Source organism: Fulmarus glacialis, unplaced genomic scaffold (assembly GCF_000690835.1).
Source record: "Fulmarus glacialis isolate BGI_N327 unplaced genomic scaffold, ASM69083v1 scaffold13931, whole genome shotgun sequence".
Lineage (NCBI taxonomy): Eukaryota > Metazoa > Chordata > Aves > Procellariiformes > Procellariidae > Fulmarus > Fulmarus glacialis.
In genome coordinates this window covers 1-25,325 of record NW_009190991.1, presented here as the reverse complement: position 1 = coordinate 25,325, position 25,325 = coordinate 1, and the positions used below count along the sequence as shown (strand labels likewise).

The following is a 25,325-nucleotide window of genomic DNA, read 5'->3' as shown; positions in this document are numbered from 1 at the left end:
GAATCCACATGAACACAGGGCACAGTTTAAACGTCAATGCAAACAACAGCAAACAAGTATTGAAGTTAAGAGGTTGTAGCCAAAACTTCTGGGCTAATTTTGAAACCTTTTTCCTAAACCATGTTCAACATAATCAGTTCCAGTTTTACTCTCAGCATTTTTACTCTTGCAAAATGCACAGTACTGCTCTTCAGGACGGTTTTCTTATCAGCATATGACTACATGCTCCCTGCACTTCTCAACGGTAGTTTCTCCTAGGCAGAGGACATTAGTCTGGAGATAAATACCCTGATCATTTCTCTTTATGGATTTTTAAGCAATAATGCATTATATGTCACGGTAATTATTTGTAGGAACATTCTGGTTAGCTCAATATACTTTTAACAAAGGAACATAATGGAAAATATACAGTTCCTCCTACCATCCATAATACTTCTAATCAGTTTTTGTAGCAGAGCAATGTGGATTTCCCCAAAACAGGGGTGGAGAAATGGAAATTTAGTCATAAAATTTGTAGTTAGATGTGTTAAAAATCTACTTACTTTAAACTTAGAGAAAACAAAAGTGAGTTTCTCACCTCTCTCTTCCCCCTGAAACACAGGGGCAGTTTTGCAGTAGGCAGACAACTACTTAATGGTTGCAGTGGACACCTGAGCTTATGAAGCCCGCTGGCTATGTTCCAACAAATTCCATAAAACTTAAACTTTTCATTGTTATTCCTTTTAATAAATAATAAATAATAAACAATAAACATCTCCATTGCTCCAGCCTCCCCTTTCACGGAGCCCTCACTATGCGTTAGCATATCAGAAACGGTTTTAGCAAGTTTGGGTTTTTTGTTCAGGTTGCTTTTTTAAGAACATTTATCAACTTTTAAATTTTCCACACTGGCCAGGAGTTCCTTGGCTGGGCTGGGCATCACAAGGTTGTTGCCCGTACTGCTCCACTGCCCTACAACATGCCTGCTTCAGGAATAGCAAACCCCAACCTTGTGAGACCATGACAAAACATCCCAAAGAACGTAGCAATTAACTCTCCATAGAGAGAAATATTCCATTCCAGTATTTCAAGTATTATCCTGAAATCATACTTTTTAAAATGTTAATATATTTCAGGATTAACAAGAAGTGTGTTTACTCTTTACATTCCTATTCTGTACCCTCCTAACACAGGCGAAACAAAAAAAGCACTTAAAGAAAACTGATTTGCAGGTACCACGAACCCTTTATTTTTCTGTACATACAAATAAAATCCATTGTACAACCAACAGTCTGGTTTCTGAGTAGCGAGGGCATCTCAAACAAACAAACTCCCAAGCAACAATGAAAGATGTATTTGTAGCCTAATTTAAACTGCAATGTATCTGCACAAGCAGCGGGAAAAATAAAATGTCCAGAGAAGATTACCTGGAGCAAACGCAACCTCCTCCCCTGACAGAGAACTTGTACGCGTGTATTTGAGCACGATCTTATCCTGCTTTTATCAAAAGGCACGCTCCTGTTTCTGTAGGCAGGTGATTTGTCAGTCATAGGGACTGGTTACAGTGTTTGTAAGCATTGAACTTATCTCAGGAAAAAACACGTCCTGCCTTTAAACCCGTGCCATATATATTGGTGGTGCCAAAACCACTGCCGTCTATCTTGACGAATGCTTTAAACCAAAGACAACCCAGAGTCTAAGGCTTCCATAAAGGTAGCAGAGAAAATACTGGCACCAGCACCACGGCAGTGTAAATTATGGTTACGGGTAGCACTAGGCGCCTCTTAATCCCGTTACTGCTCCTTCCCTCTGCGGCTTCTCTGCAAGGCTGACGGTTTTCAACAAATGTAATGCAGATCATCGCGTGAATACGCAAAAAATGATTATATTCTACAGTTTTTGAACAGGGCAGCTATCTGGAGAAGGATACATATCCCACTTATAGGCAATACATACACTCTAAAGAAAACAGCCATCTCAATTATGGCCAAAAATCATTATTTTCCTTTAAGGAAGGAGACGTTAATGAAAACCGCCTTAATCCACTGCAGTGATTTTCGGTTTCTTAGGTTTTGCTGACACCTGGTGGCACACAGGGAACGCGTCTTAAGGCGATAGACACACGTGCTCCTGCTCCACCAGCCACATCATACCTTAACCTCTCTGTATAACGACTTGGCATTTCTATTACTGCAAGGCAATACACTCAAAGTTTCAGGAAAGCTGCCATGGAAGTCTTTTACAGGTTCAGCCTTGACATAGTAACATCTACAGTATCAACTATTCGCCCCAAGTACTTCAATCTTTTGTATACACTTGTGTTAGTGCAAAAGGATTAATAAAAAGATATATATTCGCTCCATAGAGCCAGAAGCTTTTCAACCACCCATATGAAATGAATGCCAGTTCTTAACAGGAAAAAAGTTTGCCATCATACCGCATCTGGCACTGGTTAACATCCCCCAGTTAAACACAAGAGGAAAAAAACTAAATAGGCATGGATAGCAAAGTATTCTCTTACCCAAAGAGTAAATCTCCTCTCCTTATGTTGCGACTAAGCCACATTCCCCCACACCAGCGTTACAATATATTCGTTATATCAAGAGGAATATTTTGTTGTCAATGCAATAAAGGGAGCAACTCTAAAACATTGTGGGTATGATGTTGACTGCAAGTATTAAAGTATTTTTTAAAGCAGAGGAGCTCTTTGAAACAAACTAGCATGGAAAAATAAAATATTTGAATATTTTGAAAAAATATTTACTTGGTACACAAGTGCCTTCAGTAACACTATGGTGCATTTATTCAATATTTTATAAGGATATTTGCAGTGTATTTTTGTGTGATTCTCAGCAACACATCCCAGACCACAAAACAGGCATTTGCAACTCAGCAATCTCATTGACACTTCAGCAGTATAAGGATTTATGAGCAACTCTGACATTATTCATGAAGCTTGCTTTAGACACCAATCTCAGATTTACTTTTTCATGTGTACGCTAATTTTTCATTACCACGTTTCTTGACAGGGCCTCCTGTAACATCCTGATCCATCCTCAGGGTTTTGCCACCAGCAAATCCACCAAGGCACATTTCTTGTGTAAGGACGAATGCCCGCGACAATGGCTGTGACCATCCCTCTGTGTCGCTTCCAGAGCCCCAGTGCACCGGCTCACACAGCGAGCACCCCTGGCTCGTAGCGCTGGGTGTCCGGCAAAGAGACGCGCCACAGCCCAGAAAACCTGACCACACACTTTTTCTTTTTTTAAAATCTCTTGGCAATGCAACCCCAAGACCACTCATCCAGTCTGGCCTGTGTAAGCACTTGGTGTTAATTACTATTACCAAGCATTCCTTTAACGAAGGTTAGTAGGTTAATGTTAATACAGTTGGAGTGTACACAAATTAGAGAGCAAAAGCCTTCAGAGAACTGTGAAGAGGCAGCTTGAGAGAACGCCCTGACAAAGGCATCCTGCTTTCCTGCTTTCTTTCCCCCGAAAACCCAGCACAGGGACAGGCGGGGGGCAGAGCAGGCGCCGCTGACTTGCTCGTGGCACCCAAGTCACCGGTGTTTAGCTCACTGATCCGCTGCCTCCTTTTCTCTAAATTCTGCTGTTTCACTGACATCATTATGTTAACTCAAATACCAAAGCTGTCCCCGCTGTGCTGAAATTGCATCACGTCTCTTTTGAAACACTGGGAGTGATTTGTTTGAGCAGCACATGATAAAAACCTGGAAGCTTTTGAGGAAGAGCAGGGGACCTCAGCATCGGCGGGCCTGGCAAAGGTCCTTGCAATGGGTACTACAAGCACAGAGCATCAACAGGGGCTGCACAAATAACGTCAAGTTACTGAGCCCACACCAAAATTCAGGTGTCCGGCAGCACAGCCCACCCTCGAGGGGCTGTGGTGAACACCACAAGCCTGCATGGGAGGGCGTTAGCACACATGGAGATGTCCCGCCCTCACCATTTGTCCCAGCTGGTGCAAGCGGAGATGCTCAGACCCCGCTAAGCCATGGGCTGTCTCCGGCCCCTGGTATCTCTTATCCACCAAGGCTATGCTGCTCTGAATCTCAGTCCCATTTACACCTGTGGCTTCCTAAAACATCCCGTGCCAATAAGTTGCATGATGTAGTTACAAGGAAAACGGGGGGGTTTGGCTGGGTTTATACCTGCTCCATCAGCCCTTCTATGCTGGGTGTGGGAATCCAAGGTCAGCCGCAGCTCCGCATTTCCGTGATCCATTCTCAGGGACAGTGACGCTGTCATCCACCCCTCAAGCTTCAGCCTGACTCCTCATCCCTTTAAAAGACTTCAGCTTGGAGCTATTTATGCCAGGGTGAACAAGAGAACAGGAGGCCAGTTTTCACAGGAAGGATTAGGACGTGGCTTATTTAGCCTAGCAAACCATGGATCGGGGAGGAGATAGGGTGCTCTCTCTTACGGCATTGAGAATAGTGTTACTTGTGATAAAATTGAGGTTGGCATGGAAATGAATGGGTACTCCAGAACATGGAAAAGTGACCAGCCTTAGGATTTCACACCTTATTTCAGACAACTAGTTCATATTTTCACACCATCTGTTCTGTTTCCTGCCAGGGGTCTGTCATCTCACTTTCACTGACAACCAGATACATGCAAAAAGTTTAGGAAGCTCTTTTTTAATTGTCAGCAAAGCGTGTTTGTTGCTTGCAGCTGAGTTGACAGCTAAGCATTTCTAACCACACAAGCACAAAATCCACAGAAAATGGGCATTTCTAAGGACAGTGTGGAAATGCTCGGTATGGACCAGCAGCCAGGGAAGAGCAGACACATCCCACCAGCTGAAAACCTGCTCCGGGAGGTCTGGCTCCCCATTGCTGGGCAAGTGCTGCAAGAGGGAAACTCCATTAGTGTCGTGGTTTAACCCCAGCCAGCAACTAAGCCCCACACAGCCGCTCGCTCACTCCCCCCCGGTGGGATGGGGGAGAGAATCGAAAGGGTAAAAGTGAGAGAACTCGTGGGATAAAGACAGTTTAATAGGGAAAGCAAAAGCCGTGTGCGCAAGCAAAGCAAAGCAAGGAATTCATTCACTAATTCCCGTCGGCAGGCAGGTGTTCAGCCATCTCCAGGAAAGCAGGGCTCCATCACGCGTAACGGTTACTTGAGAAGACAAACGCCATCACTCTGAACGTCCCCCTTCCTTCTTCTTTCCCCAGCTTTATGTGCTGAGCATGATGTCATATGATATGGAATATCCCTTTGGCCAGTTGGGTCAGCTGTCCTGGCTATGCTCCCTCCCAGCTTCTTGTGCACCTGGCAGAGCATGGGAAGCTGAAAAGTCCTTGACTAGTGTAAACATTGCATAGCAACAACTAAAACATCAGTGTGTTATCAACATTATTCTCATAGTAAATCCAAAACATGTCACTATACCAACTACCAGGAGGAAGATTAACTCTATCCCAGCCGACACCAGGACAATTAGTCAGAGAGAGGGTGCTGGGTGGCGAATGGGAAAAGCCGGGCTGCAGCCAGAGCAGGTTTCCCTCTTTCTTAGAGCCCTATATTTTTCTGTACCGCACCATGAAGAGGTACTTCTGCCCTCCTTCCTGTTCTGCAAACTCCGTCTCTCTCTGCTCAATCGATAGCACTGTGATCACTGAAAGGATTGCAGATCTGCTTTAACTGCAAGCCCCTAAATGCACCTGAGTGTTTTCCTTGCACCACTATCCAGCCATGCTAGACTTCATTTTTGGTGTGCTATTGAAGTGTGGTTTGCAATGGACTGGAACTACCCTGGTCCTGCAGAAGAATGATAGGAAGGTGTATTTTAGCAAAGTGCAGTAAATTATTTTGAGACTGAAACCCATCATCACACGGTCACCAGACTGGAGCAGAGAGAGGGAGCTACTGCCAACATGTTCAAACAAGGATTCTCCAGGAACTAGCATCTCTGTAAATCAGACCATTTTTCATTCATTGTCTGCACTAGCTTCTAAAATTGGGAACTGTGAGTTTATCCATTGAGGATTTACATCAATAGTCATAAGTTATTTTGCCTTTAATTCATTTGTATTTACACGCCAAATTAAAATTACCCAATCATTTTTCCGAATAGCTTTGTAGGAGCATCACTTACTCTGTTTCATTCTTAAAATCCTACTTTTTCAAGCAACGTAGTCCATAGATTCAGTATCTGAATGGAGATGCTCGCAAAATACCTACGAAACAGTTTTTTACTGTTATAATTACTGTCTTTTCTGGTTATAGCAGTCAATGAAAATTAGCAATAAATTTTCAAAGGAGTCCTAGCATAATTTCTGCTTACCAGGGAGATTTCCTTGGGGAGTCTTCTGTTGAGAAAATAAGGTTGGAAGAAAAATAGGACCTGCAGTGGAAAGTCCAAGTGAGAGTTTTGAAACAGAATGGTTTGCGGACACTCCCTTGTTAGCTAGTACTTTAAACAGTTACGGAAAATATCTGTATTCAGATTTAGATTGTCTCCCAGATACCTGCTAGGAATTTCAAATGGGAAAATCCAGCATGACCTTCTTGCAGACCTCGCTCACATACAAATGCTACCAGGTGTTTGCAGAAATCCTACTAAGAATATTTTCTGTAGTTTTATGTGCATTTGTTGTTGTAAAGGCAGAATTGCTTGTTGACCACACTATAGGTGTATGGAGACTGTAAAAAATATATTGAATTATGAACAATTGAAACCACAATGAAATGATAGACTAATGCAGTTTCTTGGCTTGAGGACTGTAATACTGACCCTCGCTTGTCATCTTTATTATTTTCATGGCACTCAGAGGTTCCCCAGGCACTGAAGAGGATGATTTTCGCCCGAGTTCACGAGACAGCGTGAGGCAAATAGACACCAGCACCAACACAGGAGGAAGCAGAAAGGAATCTGAAAGATTTGACCAGGATCCTTGAAGCATTGTCACAAAGACGAATGACCACAGGACATTGATTTCTGGGGCACTCCCCAAATGTCCACCCTCTAGTTTCTGCCTGCAGGACTTCAACCTGAGGGCAGCTAGCATGCAGCTGGAGATCAGACATTGCAGGGTCTCTGAATCAGGAGCTGTTTTAGTATAGCTAGCAAACATTAGATGGTCATCTTCCGACTCTAGCCCATAAATCACGAAGAAGTGAACTCTGGCAAAACTGCTCTGTGAGCTGGGACAGGAAAATGGAGAAAAGCCTGTAACTCTAAATCTGTAGAAAAGGGAATAATGAGCAGCAACTTATCGTTCATTAATATTGTCCCTTAACATTTTATAAACATATAAGGGAGACTAAGAAAGACCACATAGTCCAGTCACTCAGAGAAAGCGTGGTTGAGCAGGGAGCCAAGCATCAGGTCACCCCATCTTTGACCAACAGCCACCACTTCTTTGCCCTTTATTTCTGCTTAAACATAGTTAGAATACACCTCTTGCCTCCCCTGAGACGTATTTATAACACTTTTTCTTTTCAACCTTTATTATTCTTTTTTAGTTTGGCTTCTACCAGCTTACCTTTTAGGATGCAAAGAGACCGTGGGAGTTTCTTCACACCATTGTCTTCTTAAGAACAAGTTGCAAAGCAGAAGACAAGATTTCAAACGTGCTGGAGCAAGCAGGACACTTAAGCTAGATGAGATAGGTCTGAGGGTTGGTCAATCAACCACCATATCAACACCCAAGAGGTAGGCACTCGCTATCTTCCTGACTGAATTTGCCCTTTGCAGCCAGTTAAGCACTAACCTGGCAACCGCCTATCAGGCTCTAGTCCCAGGCAAGGGACATCTGAAGGGATAAGACACAACACGTGTACCTGGAGGTGAAATAGCACTGCTTGTGACAAGGCTGTGACTTCAGGCAAGCTAAATTGCATGTAATGGCCAGATGAAAAATGATGTAAATTCCTGAAGGCAAGACTAACTGTAACATTTCAACCTATCCTGGCTACTCACCATTCTTCATAAATGCTAGGTGTGTGGCTTGCCAAATCTTTACTTAAGCTTCACGTATTTTAAAAAGCCATTTCAGGGTGCAGTTCTGAAACTCTCCTCTCTTGGTTTGACTGATACTTTACTAAACAAGCAGTTAGAAGCAAAAAGCTACAAGAGAAAAGTTAAAAAAAAAAAAAACCACAGTGGTTGCACTGTCTGCAGTATTGTAAATACAGTATGCATTTGGATTAAGAACAACTATTATCAGTGAGTTAGCCCTATAATCAGGTAAAGACCGTTGCGCAGTAAGCATCCTGGTTCTGATGGTGGCCACGGCAGATGGTTAGTGAAGACCATAAGGCCAAGGAAGGCCTGGAGAATACCCTGTATAAAAGGTACCACAACCACCGCTGAAAGAAGTCAAAGGTGTAACGATCTGCAGTCTTTCATTTCCCCTGAAACTTCCTTGGCTTTAACACCCACAGGAGAGCAGTTTTGCAGCTGCTTCTCAGCTCTTTGTTTGCTGGCAGCTTCGAAATGCTGTTCTGCCTCTGATGAATCTGACAGAAATGTCAGCAGGCGCATGATGTAGTTCGTGGAGCAGCTGCTGCAGCATTTTGATGGCCACCATAAAGTGACTAAAGGACTCAGATGTGTTGGAAAGAGCAAAGATTTCAGCAACCTGACTTCCAAACTTCCAAAGGACAAGTGGATGAGTTACGAGGTGTTTCTTGGCTTGTAACTTTTGCTGTGTCACTCACATTGTTAAACACATCACTATATCTTAGGGAATGTAATACACAAACACCAACAGACACTCCGCTAGCATCATTTGTTTAATAAAGTCTTTTCTGTTTTTAAAAAAGTTTACAAGACAGATGTATTCCACATGATAAACAACTAGCGGCTGATCTTTCCTTTTAATAACTTAATCTATGCAGAAAGACTGGACTGCCTAACTTGGTGTTACGTAGCAGCTGAACAATATACCAAAATACACACAGATCTACACGCTGCCATGGAAACAGGTAGCACATGACACCACAGAGTGAGAATCAAAATACAAGCCTGCTTGGATAATTTTCAGAATTCAAGTGTAAGTTTAAGGAAAAACCCTGATTTATCTTTGAAATGGAGCTTATGTACTGAGAGTGAATGTACTGCTACAATCTGCCTACAGTCACCCTTTATTCAGCAGTCATGTGAAAACACATACACAAAAATGTTACAAGTCCTTTTTACTACTGATACTACACATTAACAACTGAATCTGATAGCATTGCTTTGGTTGTTTCAATACAGAATGATATAGGTTTCTAATGTCTTAGTTCTGTTTTCCCATTTTCCGTTCTTTTCCAAAGTCATTGAAGAGTGGTGCTGAGGTGAATGTCTGTTGGGTCTCTCTTCAAGAATTCAGCGTAGCTTTTGTACGAGAAACTGTGGAAAGCAAACAAACAGAAACATTACTGTAAGTAGAGTAGAACTAGAGTATGATTCCTTCAAATCCCATAGAGAAAAGTATCTTTACGTATTGTCACAGCATGAAAATTAATGCTAGGTTATCAGTATATCACATTTTAGAAATGTTCAGCTCCCTAGAATTTCAAATGCTATTGGAAAGGTCAGACTGACCAAGGAACTCTAGAAGGCCTGCATTCTCCTGCTCTCTAAAACGTTATTTCAACACACAACCCAGAAACAGTGGGGGAAACCTTGTATTCCTGCAGCATAGCAGCAAGGCCAACCGTTGCTGAGAAATAATACACCCTCACTTCGTTTTCTAAGAACACGCTCTCCTTCCCAATGTGCGTGCTCCTCTCCAGTATTAATACAGGAAGGTGCACCGAGCATAAACCTGAAGAAAGCAGAACTCATTTGATTCCAGCTGTGTACAACATGACAATCCACTTTTGACTGCAACCCAATTAATGAACAGAACCATTTCACACCAGTCTTGAAGCTTCTCTCCATGAGGCCAGCGTAAAAAAGCCTGTGGACTTGAAAATTTCTTTGATCCCTTTTCCCGGTCAATCCAAAAGAAATTAGCATATTTCCAGAAATCTATTAAATGCCTTATGCAAATTCATTTATATTAGTACCACACAGATAATACAAACTTCTATAAAACAGAAATCACCCCCCAATGTCTTGACCACCAGGGGAAATTAATGGATTTTTTTTTTTTTTTTTGAAAGCAACTTTCTGAGCAATGCATGATATTGAATTGTATAAATCACAAGCCAGACTGAACTCTAGGGATGGGAAAATGAGAGAAAGGTTAGACCTTAATATTGCAAAGCTGTTAATAATTAAACTGCACAGCCAGCTCAGGGCTTCAGTGTGAAGATGAGGGAAACAATACTTTCTTGAGAGCTCAGACATGTTTGAAAGTTCAAAATCAGCAATGTAGCCTTTTTGTGGGGTAGGGGTAAGGAAGGCAATGAAAGTTGTGTCCTGAAGACTTAAAACTGACTGGAAGAGTATGATAAATACATATCTACATATGTAGATAATCCATGACAAAGGATTCAGGTCTATATTCAGTCTGATTCCATTCACTTATATCCAGGCATGTCTTGCAGGTCAGGTTTCTGAAGGGAGAGAAAATCCCAGTTCTCATACTGAATTCAAGCAGCAAGTCTGGCTCTCAGTGCCTGGCCTAATGTTCTCATTAGATGGTGAAGGTATATGAAATAGCCTGTTATCAAGTCATCCTGGGAAAGAACAAACTGAGGAGGGAGAGGTAGGAACCGTGATAAGAAGTTGCAGTTCTGGCCTGTCTCCAACTTCTGAAATGTTTTCCACTTCCACTGCTGGGGACTATATGTTATTTGGGTATTACAAATGGTGAGGGCTGTTCCAGAGTGACCTGCCTGCTAGGTAAAGACACAGAGAGAAACACAACCATGTATCTCCACTCTGAAGAATACAAAGCAGGATACTGAGTTAAGTGACTGCTGTGTTATAAGACCAAAATTTTAGATTTCCTTAGTCAACCTGGAAACAGTCATGCTGGGCCAGACTCACAGATACACACCTCCAGCCAAGCACACAGCTGGGAAGACGTTTTCACCCACTTCTGGTGTGCCGACTGCAGACAGAAGCAGAGGTTACCAACCAGCAAGATTATCAGAATTTCACCTTTCAGCACTTCTAATGCAACCCTCTGCATGTGCTGCTTCAGTAAAGCACACAGGGTTAGAGACCGCCAAGCAGGAGGACACAGCTTTACAGAGGAATGGAAAAGCCAAACCTGAGGCTTGCTTTGGATGAGCTAAGGCTCTCTTTCTGAAGACACATCTCCTTCTGCTCCACTGCTTGCGCTGGGGTCATCCTTGTTACGGGGGGGGTTTCTTTCTCTACTTGACTCAGAGGGCACCTTGGTTCTGGTCTTCTCTTTTCTTTGTTGCTGTTTTTCAAGTTTTGTCAGCTATTCACAAAGTAAGGAGAGCGAGAAAACACTTCATGGAATAAAATAATTTCAGAAGACTATTTCTAAAAAAATTGTAAACATGAGCATTTGTATAAAACTTGCCACTCAGATTCACAACACCAATACATATATCAATAAAACAGAAAAGAAAAAAAAAGCCCAATGCTTAGATTTTCAGAAATTTGGAGAAGACAGTGAATTATCATCATATGCTAACAAGATCACCCCGAGTGTAAAAGAGAAGTGCACATATTCAAATGACTATCCTCTGCTGTCCAGGGTTCCTTCTCTGCCCAACACAATCTGCAAATGTGGAAAAGAATAAAACAAAAGGACCAAAAGGGGGAGCTGGATTCCACCAAACTCCTCTTCTGTTTTGGCTCTTAAGTGGCAGTTTTGTAGTTTCAAAGTTGCTGACAACAGATGTATCCCAAGTTCGGTCATCCAGCAAGCAAGAATAAATTTATTTTATTCTTTATCCAGAGAAAAAGATATATGAGCCTTAGCATCACCTAGTATATAGATAACCATTTCAAATCAGCTTGGACAAAACCCTTGGCTAACACTGCCTTGCCACCTCTCAGTAGAAATGCTTTCAATGCTAAGAGTCAAACTAAGTTGCACATAGCTGTCGTTTCTACATCTCTTTCCCGTTTTCCAGAGAAGCAGGTTGCAGTAAGTTTTGGGGACACTACATATTGATAGCTACTTAAATCACTACACTTTGTGCAGTTTATCCATTTGGATAATTTTTGTAATCTACTGATTTTCTCTACTGCTTCCATAATTTCCTCAAGATAAAGCATACTAGTCATAAATCATAATTTCACGGCCAGAAGATCTCTTCTGAGGTGAAATAAGCTAGAATTTATTCTTCACAGAATAAAATAAGCTAGATTATGTGTCGATTATGAATTAGACGGCCCATGGAAGATGAATACAAAGACGAAAATCTGAGCTCCAAGTCAGTAAGAGCTAAGAGTGCAGACTGCAGAGCCTTGGGAGGATGCACAGCATCCCCTTGTACCTTATCCCACATATACACACCCTCCTTGAACACCTGCACACATGGACTTCTAGTCTAACACAGAATATTCTTAGCTGGCTATTTCAAAACTAAAACCAGTTTATTTTTACTATGTGAAATGACAGAGTACAATGTAACTGTTTGTCTAGCATGACCTAATCCTCAAGTCACGTGCAGAGATTGTTATCTAACGTGTTGGGCATGATACAGGCAGTATTTTAACTCACATGTCTGACAACACACACACTAGTCTTCTGCTGCCTATATACACAGCACATGAATGTTAAAGGTAATCGAGAAAGTGAGTGCACCTGCAGGAAGGGAAACAAAAGTTTGTGAGCTCTTAGTATTAAAGGTACTCAACCTTAACTAATGGTACTCCCATGGTATCTATGCAGTTGGGTTTTATTTTTGCAAATGGTATTGGGGTCATCCAGCTGCTGAAGTCAGAATTGGGGTTTCAGTGATCTTCATGGTACAACAATGTACCAGATGAGGGAAGGCACACTACGTTAGCTGCAGGCTGCAGAGACCCGAAAGCACAGTTCCTAGGTTTCAAAATATAGATTTGTACACATGTAAGTAACTACGTGAGTAGGTAGTGCATATTCATCATTCCTCACTGGCCCTCAACCTAGCAGTCAGCAATTGCAAAGTACCCCCCAACACCAAGCCAAACCACAGTCAAACCTGCTGCAACAAACCTCTAAACAGCTGTTGCAATCTGTACCCCCTTTTTTACTGCAGCATCGAGGCTCCTAGCAGTGACCCTTTTTCAACAATAATGATTCCGAAAAAAATTTCCGTTACCTTGTAGTTCTGTAACTTGTAACTCCATGAAACTTCATTGTTTCTGTAAATAATGTGATTACTGAATGATATGACATCCCCTCTCCTCCAACTAGTGTTTCTTACTACTTGAAAGAAGAAAAAGCCTGAGACACATGATACCGATGTTTAAATTGAGTTACCTTTACCTTTGAGAAGGCTGTGAGCTAACCCAACAAAGCTAACCCCGGATTTTCAAAACAGGAAAAACAGTAGAGTATTCACGCCGTGAACTTTGTGTTAGGCAATACAGAATCCACATCCATAATGTATATTTGTTCATATAAAATTTACATATAGAGGCAGAAATGGCTCAATATATGATAGCATGTCATATTACCATTTCAAACATGCCTACACTGGCCATTTTCCAACATGGTCTTGGGGGCAAACAGCATGCTCACTAAGACTTCTGAAGTATATATAGTTATATATAGTTTTATAAATACATAATATATGTGTACATATAGTCTGATGTACAAGGGGACCATATTCTCTGTAGAAATAGGAGCAGCATTCATACCCTAGAGTAAACAGTACACAACAGATGGTCTCCAAAGTTATCACATGTATATTTATCAAAAAGGACCTCATAAGTTACCTAGTCCTGTAACTAATTAGTTTGAGAACGATGTAGTGCAGGGGGCAAACAAAACAGCATATATGCAGAGATAAATCCAGATCCATCTTCACACTTGGCTCTGCAGCAGACTCAAAGCTCTACTCATGACTACTCAACTACATCTCTTTCTCACAGGGCAACATCTCTAATAGACAGAGGAAAAACAGGAGCAGGAATAACCTTGGAATATTTAGAACTTCCATGGCACGATCTGACAGCAGTATTCACCCAGCTCAAAGAAAAATGACACAAAAAGTTCATTTAGATGAGGGGAGAGGATAATTTGATAAGCTGCATTTATCCATGTCTCACATGAACAGGATTTACTTTTTTTTAAAATTATAACAAATTAAAGGTGAAGTTCATTTATGAACTGTTTCATCCATCTAAAACTCAAATAATACTAAAATAGATAAGGATTTCTGTGTACCTATGGACATAAACACACACATGCACGCTCTCCAATCTGTGCATACACTGTGATCAGTCTATGAACCAAAGTTCAGACACAAAGATTAAAATGCATTTCTTTGTAGTCAAAAAATAGTCTCGTTGTTATTATGCAGGCAACAAAAGAATTACACATCTCTTAATTTTTTCATTTCTGTGCTTATAAGGTGCTTGAGTAATTCAAAAGGATGTGTTATAGGAGTATGCTCCACCACAAAAGACCTGCCAGTGAGTTGAAAAAAGTTACAACAGTTAACTTTTTGGTATTACAGTGAATAAAACTTCAGACACACAAGTCTGGTTCAATGAAACATATCTTTAATGCTTTCCATATAAGCACAGAGTGTGTTCCATACTCATCGTCTCATCTGCAGAAATATCATAAGCTGTTTGTGGCTACTGCCTTATGATGTTTGCTGGCTAGCTGTGGAGATGGTGCACCTTTACAGAAAGTGTCTAACTCAGCTTTACATCTATAAACCAAAATTCATTCTTTTCTGAGACATCTTGGAAGGCTCCTAAGGATTCAAAGCGTGGGCATCTTACAGCAGAAGCAGCACTGTCTCTGGCAAAAGTACTGTGTGTGCCTAAGATGCAATGCTGGGGTGGTCAGCAGCGTGTAGCAGTTACATTTGCACAAGTACCGCAATATTCACATTTATAACACAAGACCGGACATCCTGCACTATGACATGCATATACGCAAAAATTTGTGCACAGGATTAAAATCAGTGCCCTTGAATCCGTGAAGACGGTCTTAACTATAGACATAACAGGAGTAACTAAGCTTGAAAACTCACATGGAAAATAATGTGCACCTGTACATGTCAATCCTTTTATCTCAAGCCACAGTACCCTGGAATAACTTTGCATTACGACTTTGGTCAGAACCAAAACCCACAAGCCGATCAGCTGTTCAGAAGAAGTCCTTTATGGTCCCTTGCCAGCAGTCAAAATCGGTGCTTTGGGGATCAATACCTGGTCTGACCCAACTGCTGAATTTCTGAAGCATAAAAGAAGTCAGAAAACCTGAAGCTTCTCAAGTGTTTAAGACCATCTCCCTCATAATCATGCACAAAAATGCAAGAGTCCTCAGTCCACAGAAGGCAACACTTCTTTTCTCCCATTGTAAGACAGGTATTTTACATTGCTGAGACACTACCAATGAACTAATAATCTCAAACTATGTGGACATTGCTTCGTCCCCAACAGATTGACCAACATACAGAGTAATAGTTTTGAAAAAGGTAAAAATTTACATTTGGATTGACAGCTTCTTTGACAAATTCTAGCCTGATGCAATTTAATACTACACCACAGACATGAAATTCTAAAAATTTAATAATTACAGTAGAAAGCTAGACTGCACTGTGAAAGAGGGTTTCACCAAGGCAGAAATGTCTGCTGTTATGTCAGCTGTAATACTAGAACACATCATTTTTGCAACCAATTTGCCGTAGCAAAAATATGCAAACAAACTGGCACACCAAGTCCCCCACTTGAAAATGCTAGTAATCCTCAAGGTTGTTTGTTTTGCTGAAGTTAATTTCCCATATTCAGAAATGCCTTAGTGTCAGCCTTCCTTGAAGTTCCACCTTCTTGAATACAGAAACATATCCTTTGTTTTCCCTTTTCTCTGTGATCAGTGTGTACACAGAGGTTGATTGCTGCTCTAGAGACAGCTTTTCCTTTTGTGATAGCCATGAATAACACCAGGAAGAAGTGAATGACACCAACAAGAGGATTATTTTGTTAGCAGTCTGCCAGAAAATCAGTGGCAGTGTTCATGTTTCTGGAACCTCAAAACACAACAAGATCTGCAGATATATGTTTTAAATTTCAGCAGTGGTGTGCCAAGCTGCTGCAATTTCAAATCTAAAAAAACCAAAAAATCGCAACAACTTTAAGGACATTTCGGGAAGAGTCCAATCCTTCAAACTGCCATAGGGCATTACAAATCTAGCAGTTCAATATTAATGCCACTAAGCAAATAACAGCACTGAGATAAAATGATTATCAGAGGTCTCCTGTAAAAACAAATCAATAGACAGGTCATGACAGAAGAAGGGTAGTCTTCACAATCTGTTAAGGAGATGGTAGATCATCTGACTTTTTGCTTTCCACATATCTATACCTTAGACTTACGATCAAAGTGTTATTAGGAGCTTTGTTCTCTTTGAGGACAAAATCCTTTTGGCCAATAAGCAGCTCATGCAAGGAATTATATACTTCATTTTTTTTCCTAGAAGAAACATGAGCAGCACACAATGAAGTTACACTATATAGGTCCAAAGCCTGAGGCAAGAAAAGTGCCACCAGCCCTTCATCAGTTAGCCTGGTCTAAGTCGCTGCTCAGGGTCTTGGAAAAATTCCCTAGCCAAGCAGTTTATCAGCTGCATGGCTTCCCCACTCATTTTCCGCAACTGCTTTTTACCACCAGTGATACAGATAACCAGTTGAGCTCCCTTTGGTTCATTTTCCTCACCAAAACTCTCGGTGTAAGAAAATGAACTCACAGGTTTTGGATTTGTTTCTTCCAAGTAAGCTCAAAAACAGTGCAACTGGAAGAAGAGAAACATCAAAGCTGGCAACATAGCATCTAGAAAAAACGTCAGCTGACAGTGCCAAGGAGAGGACTATAGTTTATTTCTCATAACGGTGCGTATGTTCGCATGGGAAGGAAGAAAAACCAGGTGACAAAAAACAAATTCAAAGACAATGGGAAAAATCCATTCGCTGCAAATGGAGGCCCTCACTGTACAGCCATTTACCATAGTTTAATATCATAAAATATTTGACACCAGCTGCGTCAGGACTGTGCTACTGATCACACAATTCCAAGACAATCCCCATCCCTCCCTAAAATGAAAATGCAAGTTGAAGCAACGCCATACTTGGGGAACTGAAAACACCTTCAGCTACATTATATTAAAATGTTCTAACTGAAAAGTGATAGAAAAGTTAAAATACTAGATTTGGGTTTTCTCCACATTCAGCAGAGAAATCACTTTTGGCTACACAGTTATGAGAAGTTATTTAAGGCATCAATAATAGAATATTTATGTGGAATTCATTTAATGGATTTTCTATAATCAAGATCCTCCTACCATTGTAAAAATGTAAGTTACTTAAATGTCAGTCTTGAGAAGCTCCTCTCTCATTCAAAACACTGTCATTTCCAAGGGACATTACATTGTTATTTATTCCTCGCATCGATGAAGCATGGCACGCTGCTTTACAGTACTGATACAGGCAGGTTCAGTAACAAAGATCTGCTCCAATGCTTTCATTCTTCTTATCCCTCCCACTACAGTGACCAGTTCCAAAAGATGGTTTAAAATATAATGTAGTTCATTTCCTTCTGGACAGTAATGGAACAAACGGACCCACAGAGATCAGTTCAGCATCTAATTAGAATAAATGCATTAAACACTGAAACTGCTACGCCGCTTCCCCTAGCGGTTTCCCCTAGAAGAAATGAAAGTGCACAGAATGTTTCCAATCTAAATTCCATAATTATCCATAATCCTTTCAAAGTTCAAGCGGTTTTTTTTGAGTTGTCACCATGTCACCTCCCCAAGCACCCTCTAAAACCTCTTCCTGCTCCATTTTCTGTCTGGCTACTTCTACTAGCTACAAATTCCTACGAAAAAATACAAAGTACATCTCCCTAACCTTCCCCAAAACAGGATGTAAACATACAGAGCATTCTGGGCATAGTTAACCTAATCTGAGCAACAATCACAACAAACTTCATCAAGACAGCACAGAAATTTTCTACACTCTTAGTGCTGACCTCTGTAATTATGCAATTATTATGGATGCAAGTAAGTTCTAAAGGAATTATCCAAAATTGCTTCACCCGTTAAGGCTGGAAACTACAATGCTTGTGATTTGTGCTAGAACATCAGGAAAAATCCTTTTGTTTTCTGCATCACAGCCAAGAGTGAAGAGCAATACTTCTTCTACGCTCACTCTCAAAGACTATGTAGGAAATGCAGTCACTGTTACTGAACTCAGAACAGAATCACCGCATGCGTATATTGACCTTCGCCCATTTTATGCCTTTTTGTTTTCACATTTCTTATCCAGTTTCTAATCCATGGCTTTATTTTGCCTTTCAAGCAAAATTTCTTGTACATCAGACTTACCAAAAGGTGCTTTTTGGTAATGCCAATTAAATGCCAGCTATTTTTTCTTTTTCTATTGTTCCATTACATGTCCAAATCCAAAAATAACCACAAGCCTTCAGAAAAGGCCCAGCAATCACTAACCACTGCTGGTGTAAGAATCTTCTGATTTACTTCATACTTTCAATTCATTTGCTTATTATTAAATCAGACAGCAACGGAACTGAACAGTTCACAACCAATTGAACTGTAGTAGCTTCCTCTGCTAGGGTTTCACAAACAGCTGGGATATTCTCTTTTTTATATATATATACACACACACATATGTGTTTTTTATATCTATATGTACACACACATATATATTTTTTGTATGAGGAGGACTTTTTTTTTATTAATTTTTTTATTAATTCTTTAAGTGATTTATTTATACCTCTCTAGTTCAAGGAATATAAAAATACATTTGGATTAATTAATCCAAATGTATTTTTACTAATTACATTGCTAAGGAATTATAAAAATCAGATTACCAATCACAACCACAGACAATCACTCAAAAAAAGAGGTATTTCACTGTCACATCCAATGACATAAAAGAGCTATTCATCAGCAATTATTTGTCTAATCTTTTTCTGTTAACATCACATTAAACACTGCAGGATGGTTTATTTACCTCTTCCTGCTAAAGCAGAAAGCAAAAAGATAAAAAACACACCGTCTCTGAGCCTCAGTTCCCATGCTACAAGCAAATCAACAGACTGTATGACAGCAAAAAAAAACGCAACAGGCAGGGAAAAGAGAAGAGAATGACAAATTTAAATTGGTTCTTCCTCATCCCACACCTTGTATGATGGGTGACAGATGATGGCACACATGTCAAATAATATCAGGAAAGGATGCTTTAGAGTGTCAGAAACAGGAGTGCCTCCAACAGTGTGTGTTAAGGTCCTGATATGAGCTGGAAAGGATACCAAGTAACAGTTAAAAGAGCTGCCAATTTTCAAGTAAATGGGGTTCTTTGAAACGTGGCATAGATTAAATTCTTTGTGCATCCAAAGCACACATGGCTGGATTGCTTTATTGGTGTCTGCGCCACTGTAAGAGCTCATCCATTTCTGTGACAAACAAGAATCCCCCATATCAGGACAAGCTGGAACTGAGGGTGGCTCATGAAATGTGCGTGGACAACGCTTTGCAGAAGAAAGGTAAGCAAATTTGCATTACTCTTATTCTCATATAAGAACTGTCGGAACCCACTCAGATAGCCCACAGAATGACTCTGTCTTCCTTTTCATAGGGTCCAGACACAGACTCCGAAAGAAGGTACTTGGTGTAACCTTACCTTAGGATAAATGACAGTGCTCTAAGCACATCCTGCACAATAAGCCTCATTTTCGCTGATGAAGAATGAGGTTTAAGGAGGAAAGGAAGGCAATCAGCAGGCGAGACTGAAGCAGAATCATTCACATTAAAGGGGGAATTCATGCCAGACGAAGTTTGAAAACCAGCATCCTTCCCAGTCTTCAGCCCATGTTATGGCCAGCAGGGAGGTGTTTTCAGGTAGGAAAGTAGGCAACTGTGAGGCTAAAACCCTTAAACAAGCCAACGTTCCCCAAGAAAGAGATGGAAACTTGCAAAATCCAGCACACCCTGGTGATTATTCTTGGGTTATTTTACACCCACACACGGGACAGCAATGGTAAAAGCTCTCTCAGTGCTCTCCATTTCAGTCAGAAACTGCACCGTGCCATCCTTCAGTGATCCACCTACCCTTACACCAATGACTCCCACTAGACTGCTTGAGCAAAAAAGACTGGTCACCAGCTTTGCCCTAGAGACCAAGACACCACGGAGCTCCATCTCATAGTCACAGGCAGCAGGACGTGATGCTGCCATCCAGCCTGCCACTAACGCACTCAACTGCAGGCTACAATAAATGCTGCTATGGAAAGGATATAGCACCTGAGATAGAACCATGCAAGAGCATGGAGAATTTGTGCAGTAAACATTGCTTGGTGGCATGGAGGGAATATGTCTTTTCCTATTTCACAAAGAGCTGAAGTGGCAAAAGCAGAGGGTCAATACTGCCACAAGTACCATAACTAAACCTCAGCCTTTACAAGTCTATACCATAAACATGGCACCTGAAAACAGTGGGCCGTAACTCTCTTGAGGGTTGATGAACAGTTCAAAGGGGACATCACAGCATTCCATTTCCCTGCCATCGAGCTTTCTGCAGACTCTATTTCCCAGGCAAATCAGGCAGCAGCTCAGTTCCTCCAAGTAGGGATGTGAGTGCTTACATCTACAATCATTCCTCACTCTAAAGACACAGCTGCTGATGATGATTATGCATGATTTGGGCTGAGAACTCTTTGTGCTAAAGCTGTGAGGGTATAGAAAGACAGACCAGGACCAGATATAGTTCCTTCAGGGGCTAAAACATCACAAAAGGATAAAGAACAGAATTTGGAGGTAAAACGAAACGACTCCAAAACAAGATACCTTAGCTTTTGAGGCAACAAGAGATGCTTCTTTAAGCTTTCCCACACTCTTCTCCCAGTAGGCTCCAAATGCCTTTTGTATGATATTTTGAGATATGCAGAATTCCCAGGAGATGCATAATTCCCACCAATTACAGCCAGCCATTGCACTGCAGTTATCACAGAATCTATAAGCAGGCTTTAAAAGATATATGTATAAACATACATGGCTGGCTGAAAAACCCAAATGTCTGATTTTTAATTCAGAAGAGTGATGGTCAGGTGGCAACTCAAGGACAGACCAGATCAGCAAAGTGATTTTATCTTGCTGGTCAACTGGCCAGGTAGTTTGGTAGGATCACTGTACATGGGACAAACTGCAGCTAGAAAGACTGACTAGAATACAATAATAGAATAGTTCCGTTCCAGTTGGAAGGGACCTACAACAATCCTCTAGTCCAACTGCCTGACCACTTCAGGGCTGACCAAGAGTTAAAGCATATTATTAAGCGCATTGTCCAAATGCCTCTTGAACACTGACAGACTTGGGGCATCGACTACCTCTCTAGGAAGCCTGTTCCAGTGTTTGCTCACCCTCTCAGTAAAGAAATGTTTCCTTATGTCAAGTCTGAACCTCCCCTGATCCAGCTTTGAACCATTCCCACACGTCCAATCACTGGATACCAGGGAGAAGAGATCAGTACCTCCCTCTACACTTCCCCTCCTCAGTAAGCTGTAGAGAGCAATGAAGTCACCCCTCAGCCTCCTTTTCTCCAAACTAGACAAGCCCAAAGACCTTAGCCACTCCTCACAGGACATTCCTTCCAGCCCTTTCACCAGCTTTGTTGCCCTCCTCTGGGTACATTCAAGTACCTTCACATCCTTCTTAAATTGCAGGGCCCAGAACTGCACACAGTATGCAAGGTGAGGCCGCACAACACTAAATACAGAGGGATAATCACCTCCTTTGACCAACTGGTTATACTGTGTTTGATGCACCCCAGGATGCAGTTTGTCCTCTTGGCTGCCAGGGCACACTGCTGACTCATATTGAACCTGCTGTCAACCAGCACCCCCAGATCCCTTTCTGCAGGGCTGCTCTCCAGCCACTCCTCTTCCAGTCTATACTTCCGTCCAGTGTTAGTTCATCCCAGGTGCAGAATCTGGCATTTGTTCTTGTTAAATTTCAGGCCATTGATGACTGCCCAGTGCTCCAGTCTATCCAGATCTCTCTGCAAGGCCTCTTGTCCCTTGAGAGAATCAACAGCACCTCCCAGTTTAGTATCATCAGCAACCTTACTAATGGTGCATTCAACTCCTGCCTCCAGATCATTGATAAATATATTGAACAGAACTGGCCCTAGAATTGAACCCTGAGGAACATCGCTGGTTGCCAGCCGCCAGCCAGATGTAGCCCCATTCACTACAACCCTCTGAGCTCTGTCCTTCAGCCAGTTCTTCACCCAGCGCACTGTGAACTTGCTCATCCCACAGTTGGACAACTTGTCCAGAAGGATGCTGTGAGGGACAGTATCAAAAGCCTTACTAAAATCCAGAAAAACTACATCCACCACCTTCCTTCATCCACTAGGCAGATGACCTTATCATACAAGGATATCAAATCAGGATTTTCCCTTCATGAACCCATGTTGACTGTGCCTGATGATTGCATTGTCCTTTAAATACCTTTCAATAGCACCCAGTATAACCTTCTCCATAATTTTTCCAGGTACTGAGGTTAGATTAACAGGTTTGTAGTTTCCTGGTTCTTCCCTCATGCCCTTCTTATAAACTGCAATAACAATTTTAACAAGGTTAAGTGAAGTGTTATACAAATTGAGTTGGTGTGGCCTCGCTGAAGCACAGTTGGTAATAACTATCCCTCCCCCTTCTCTTTCAGCCTGGAAAAGTTGGTCACTGTTGCGTTTAAAGAATGAGAAAACCTCATCACTGCATTTGGTTTTCAGCATAGCTTGTGCTGTTCCTCAGCAGAGCTAACTCTCCTCTCCACTTCAGACTTAAATTCAGGACTTAAATTTGCTGTTCTCTTGTTTCTGACAAAGACGCAGCTCTCCAGTTCCGTCGAGCCACCCACATGCAAAAGCTCCTAAATGTCAAAAAACTTCACTAAAAAAAAGGGAAGGGTCCAGACACATTAAAAACATAGTTAATGAGTTATGATTAAACAGCAGCTTTAATGATGAGCAAGAATAAACTGTAAAAAAGCTGTTTTGCATTACACACGCACAATCTTTACCAGGACAGCAGGCAGCTATCAACAGGCCAGGAAACTGAATAAAACAATGCAATTATTTAACTTTTCAGCAGCTGCACAGGAAGCACAAGGTCCTCATGCCTAAGGAAAGCTATACTGCTTCATAACAGGAATTACAAATCTGCAGAGGTGGCACAGCCTATACCTCCACCCTTTCCAGACAGACCTGCTGGCTCACTTACCTGTTTAGGGTCGACAGTGGCAGCCGGGGACTCCAATTCTATTGTTACAGGACCATCGTTCTGGATGTGTACCTGCATGTAGGCACCAAACTTGCCATCTGAAAAGGGAAGAGACAAGAAGTGCTCTAGGAACATACCAAAATCTTTACCAAATAACACATACCAAAATCTTTACCAAATGTGCTACTAAAAAGAAAAAAAAACATAAAAGGACAGCCAGCTAACAAGCTGCAGAAAGCTACTAAGAAAAAAACAGTCTATGTGCACCCAGCTATGTGGTCTGACATTCAGAGATGATAAATATGCAGCTAAGTACAGAAATGTCCACAAAACAAACAAGTCTACAGATAATCAAGGTGCTCACCATTCAGGATAGGCAAGATAGCTCTCACAGGCAGGAAATGAAATTTTAAAGGATGTAACAGCTAAGCCTAGAGATCCAGTCCAGCTAACCAGTTGATGTTTTGTTGCTTACATATAAGCAAAAGATAAAAAGACCTGAAGACTACTCTGAAGCATTTGACATTGAATACTCTAGAGCAGGAGACATTGGTGTGCAGCTCAGTCCCAATCTGCTACAGCAATTTCTACGTTCCTGTTTGCAACCTAGGCTATTCTTTGACAGAGTTTGGCAAAAAGGGCAGAAAAAAAGACAGCGTCTACTCCCTCAACCCTGCCTACTTCACAGGAATACACTTCTGAAATCAGAAATGACTATGTCATTTGTCATCAATGGCATTTATTAGCACACCAGCTAAGGCACAGACCACATCACAACAGACCCATGACATTTTTATGCTGTATGGTCTACAAAAGCCATCCCTTTGTATGCTGTCTTCTCCTCACATCTCATTTTTGTTTATGCAAACTTCCTTGCTCCATTTTTTCTAGTCCAGCTTTCTACTCCTCAAACTCACCCCACCCCTGGCTGAGCCTACTTGACTGCTCACTCCCACATATTCTCTTCTCCTGTCCCGCACACCTGAGTAGCCTTTCTAGACCTTCCTGTAGGGACAGCAACAAGAACAGATGCTACCATATCAATACAAACCCATGGAAGAGAAAAAGGTGTACGGCAGCAAGCAGAGAGCAGTTATCCAAAGACTGGAACAGTCTCACTTACTGGGAAAGCAAGCCTGGAGCCTGCTCAGCAACACAACAAAAACCACTCCCCGTACCGCCTTGGACAGTGAGCAAGAACATGCCGAAAGCCGTAGGCTCAAACTTCAGTGGAGCAACCACCCACTGGGAATATTTACATGAGACTTTGTATAGCTACACAGCAGCTTTCCACGGCAACACGTGATGCCCCTGACTGAACAGAGGTCAAACCAAACTGTCCTGATTCTTCACAAACATGTTACTGGGAACAAATAGCTCTGGAAGAGTTTTCAGACTTTCCCCGTCATGTCCTGTAAGTCAGATAGAAGTCTGGTATTTGCTTAAAAGAAAAAGGAAAAAGAAAAAGCATGTTCAGGCCTGTGCAACACATATGGGCCATATCACAACAGATCCACTACACAACTGCTTTTCCAAAGGCTGTATGCCACAAGCCACCCCATCAGCTCTGGCAAAGCCAAAAACTACAGCACTGCACAAGAGGAAAAGGTTCCTAGACTGATCACTGAAGAGTCATAGCAACAGAAACGCCAATGGGAAGGGGCAAGAGCATGATTCGAGGGAGTATTTCTATGAAAAGGAATGTGATTTACTGAACAAAAAGCTGCACAATTTTACCAGCGGCACTCCTCAGATGTTTTCTGCCCCACAGAGGAGGTGGCAGAAAAGAACGCGTGCCCAGTGTCCCAGTTCACTGTCTCTACACAGGCTCCTTTGATCAAATTGACCTTCTTCAATGTTTCATGTGGGCTGAGAAATGTTATGGGTGTTGAATCTAGAAACCTGGCATAGCTGCCACAGCTGCACACCCCCAGGTCCAAACAGTAGCAAGGCTGAGAATGTCATAGGAGATAACAAAAAATGTTTTTAC

At 41.6% G+C, this 25,325-nt stretch overlaps 1 protein-coding gene across 1 annotated transcript; it reads right to left on the bottom strand.

Annotated features, from left to right (window-relative positions):
- Positions 1-8,726: 8,726 nt before the first annotated feature.
- On the bottom strand, positions 8,727-24,538 carry LOC104083137 (D-tyrosyl-tRNA(Tyr) deacylase 1-like). Its single transcript, XM_009586524.1, has 4 exons — positions 24,514-24,538; positions 23,336-23,433; positions 11,162-11,338; positions 8,727-9,345 (listed from the first exon to the last, which is right to left on the bottom strand). Exons 1-3 carry the CDS (start codon positions 24,536-24,538, stop codon positions 11,183-11,185), a joined length of 279 nt encoding a protein of 92 aa, XP_009584819.1. The 3' UTR covers positions 8,727-9,345; positions 11,162-11,182.
- Positions 24,539-25,325: the final 787 nt, after the last annotated feature.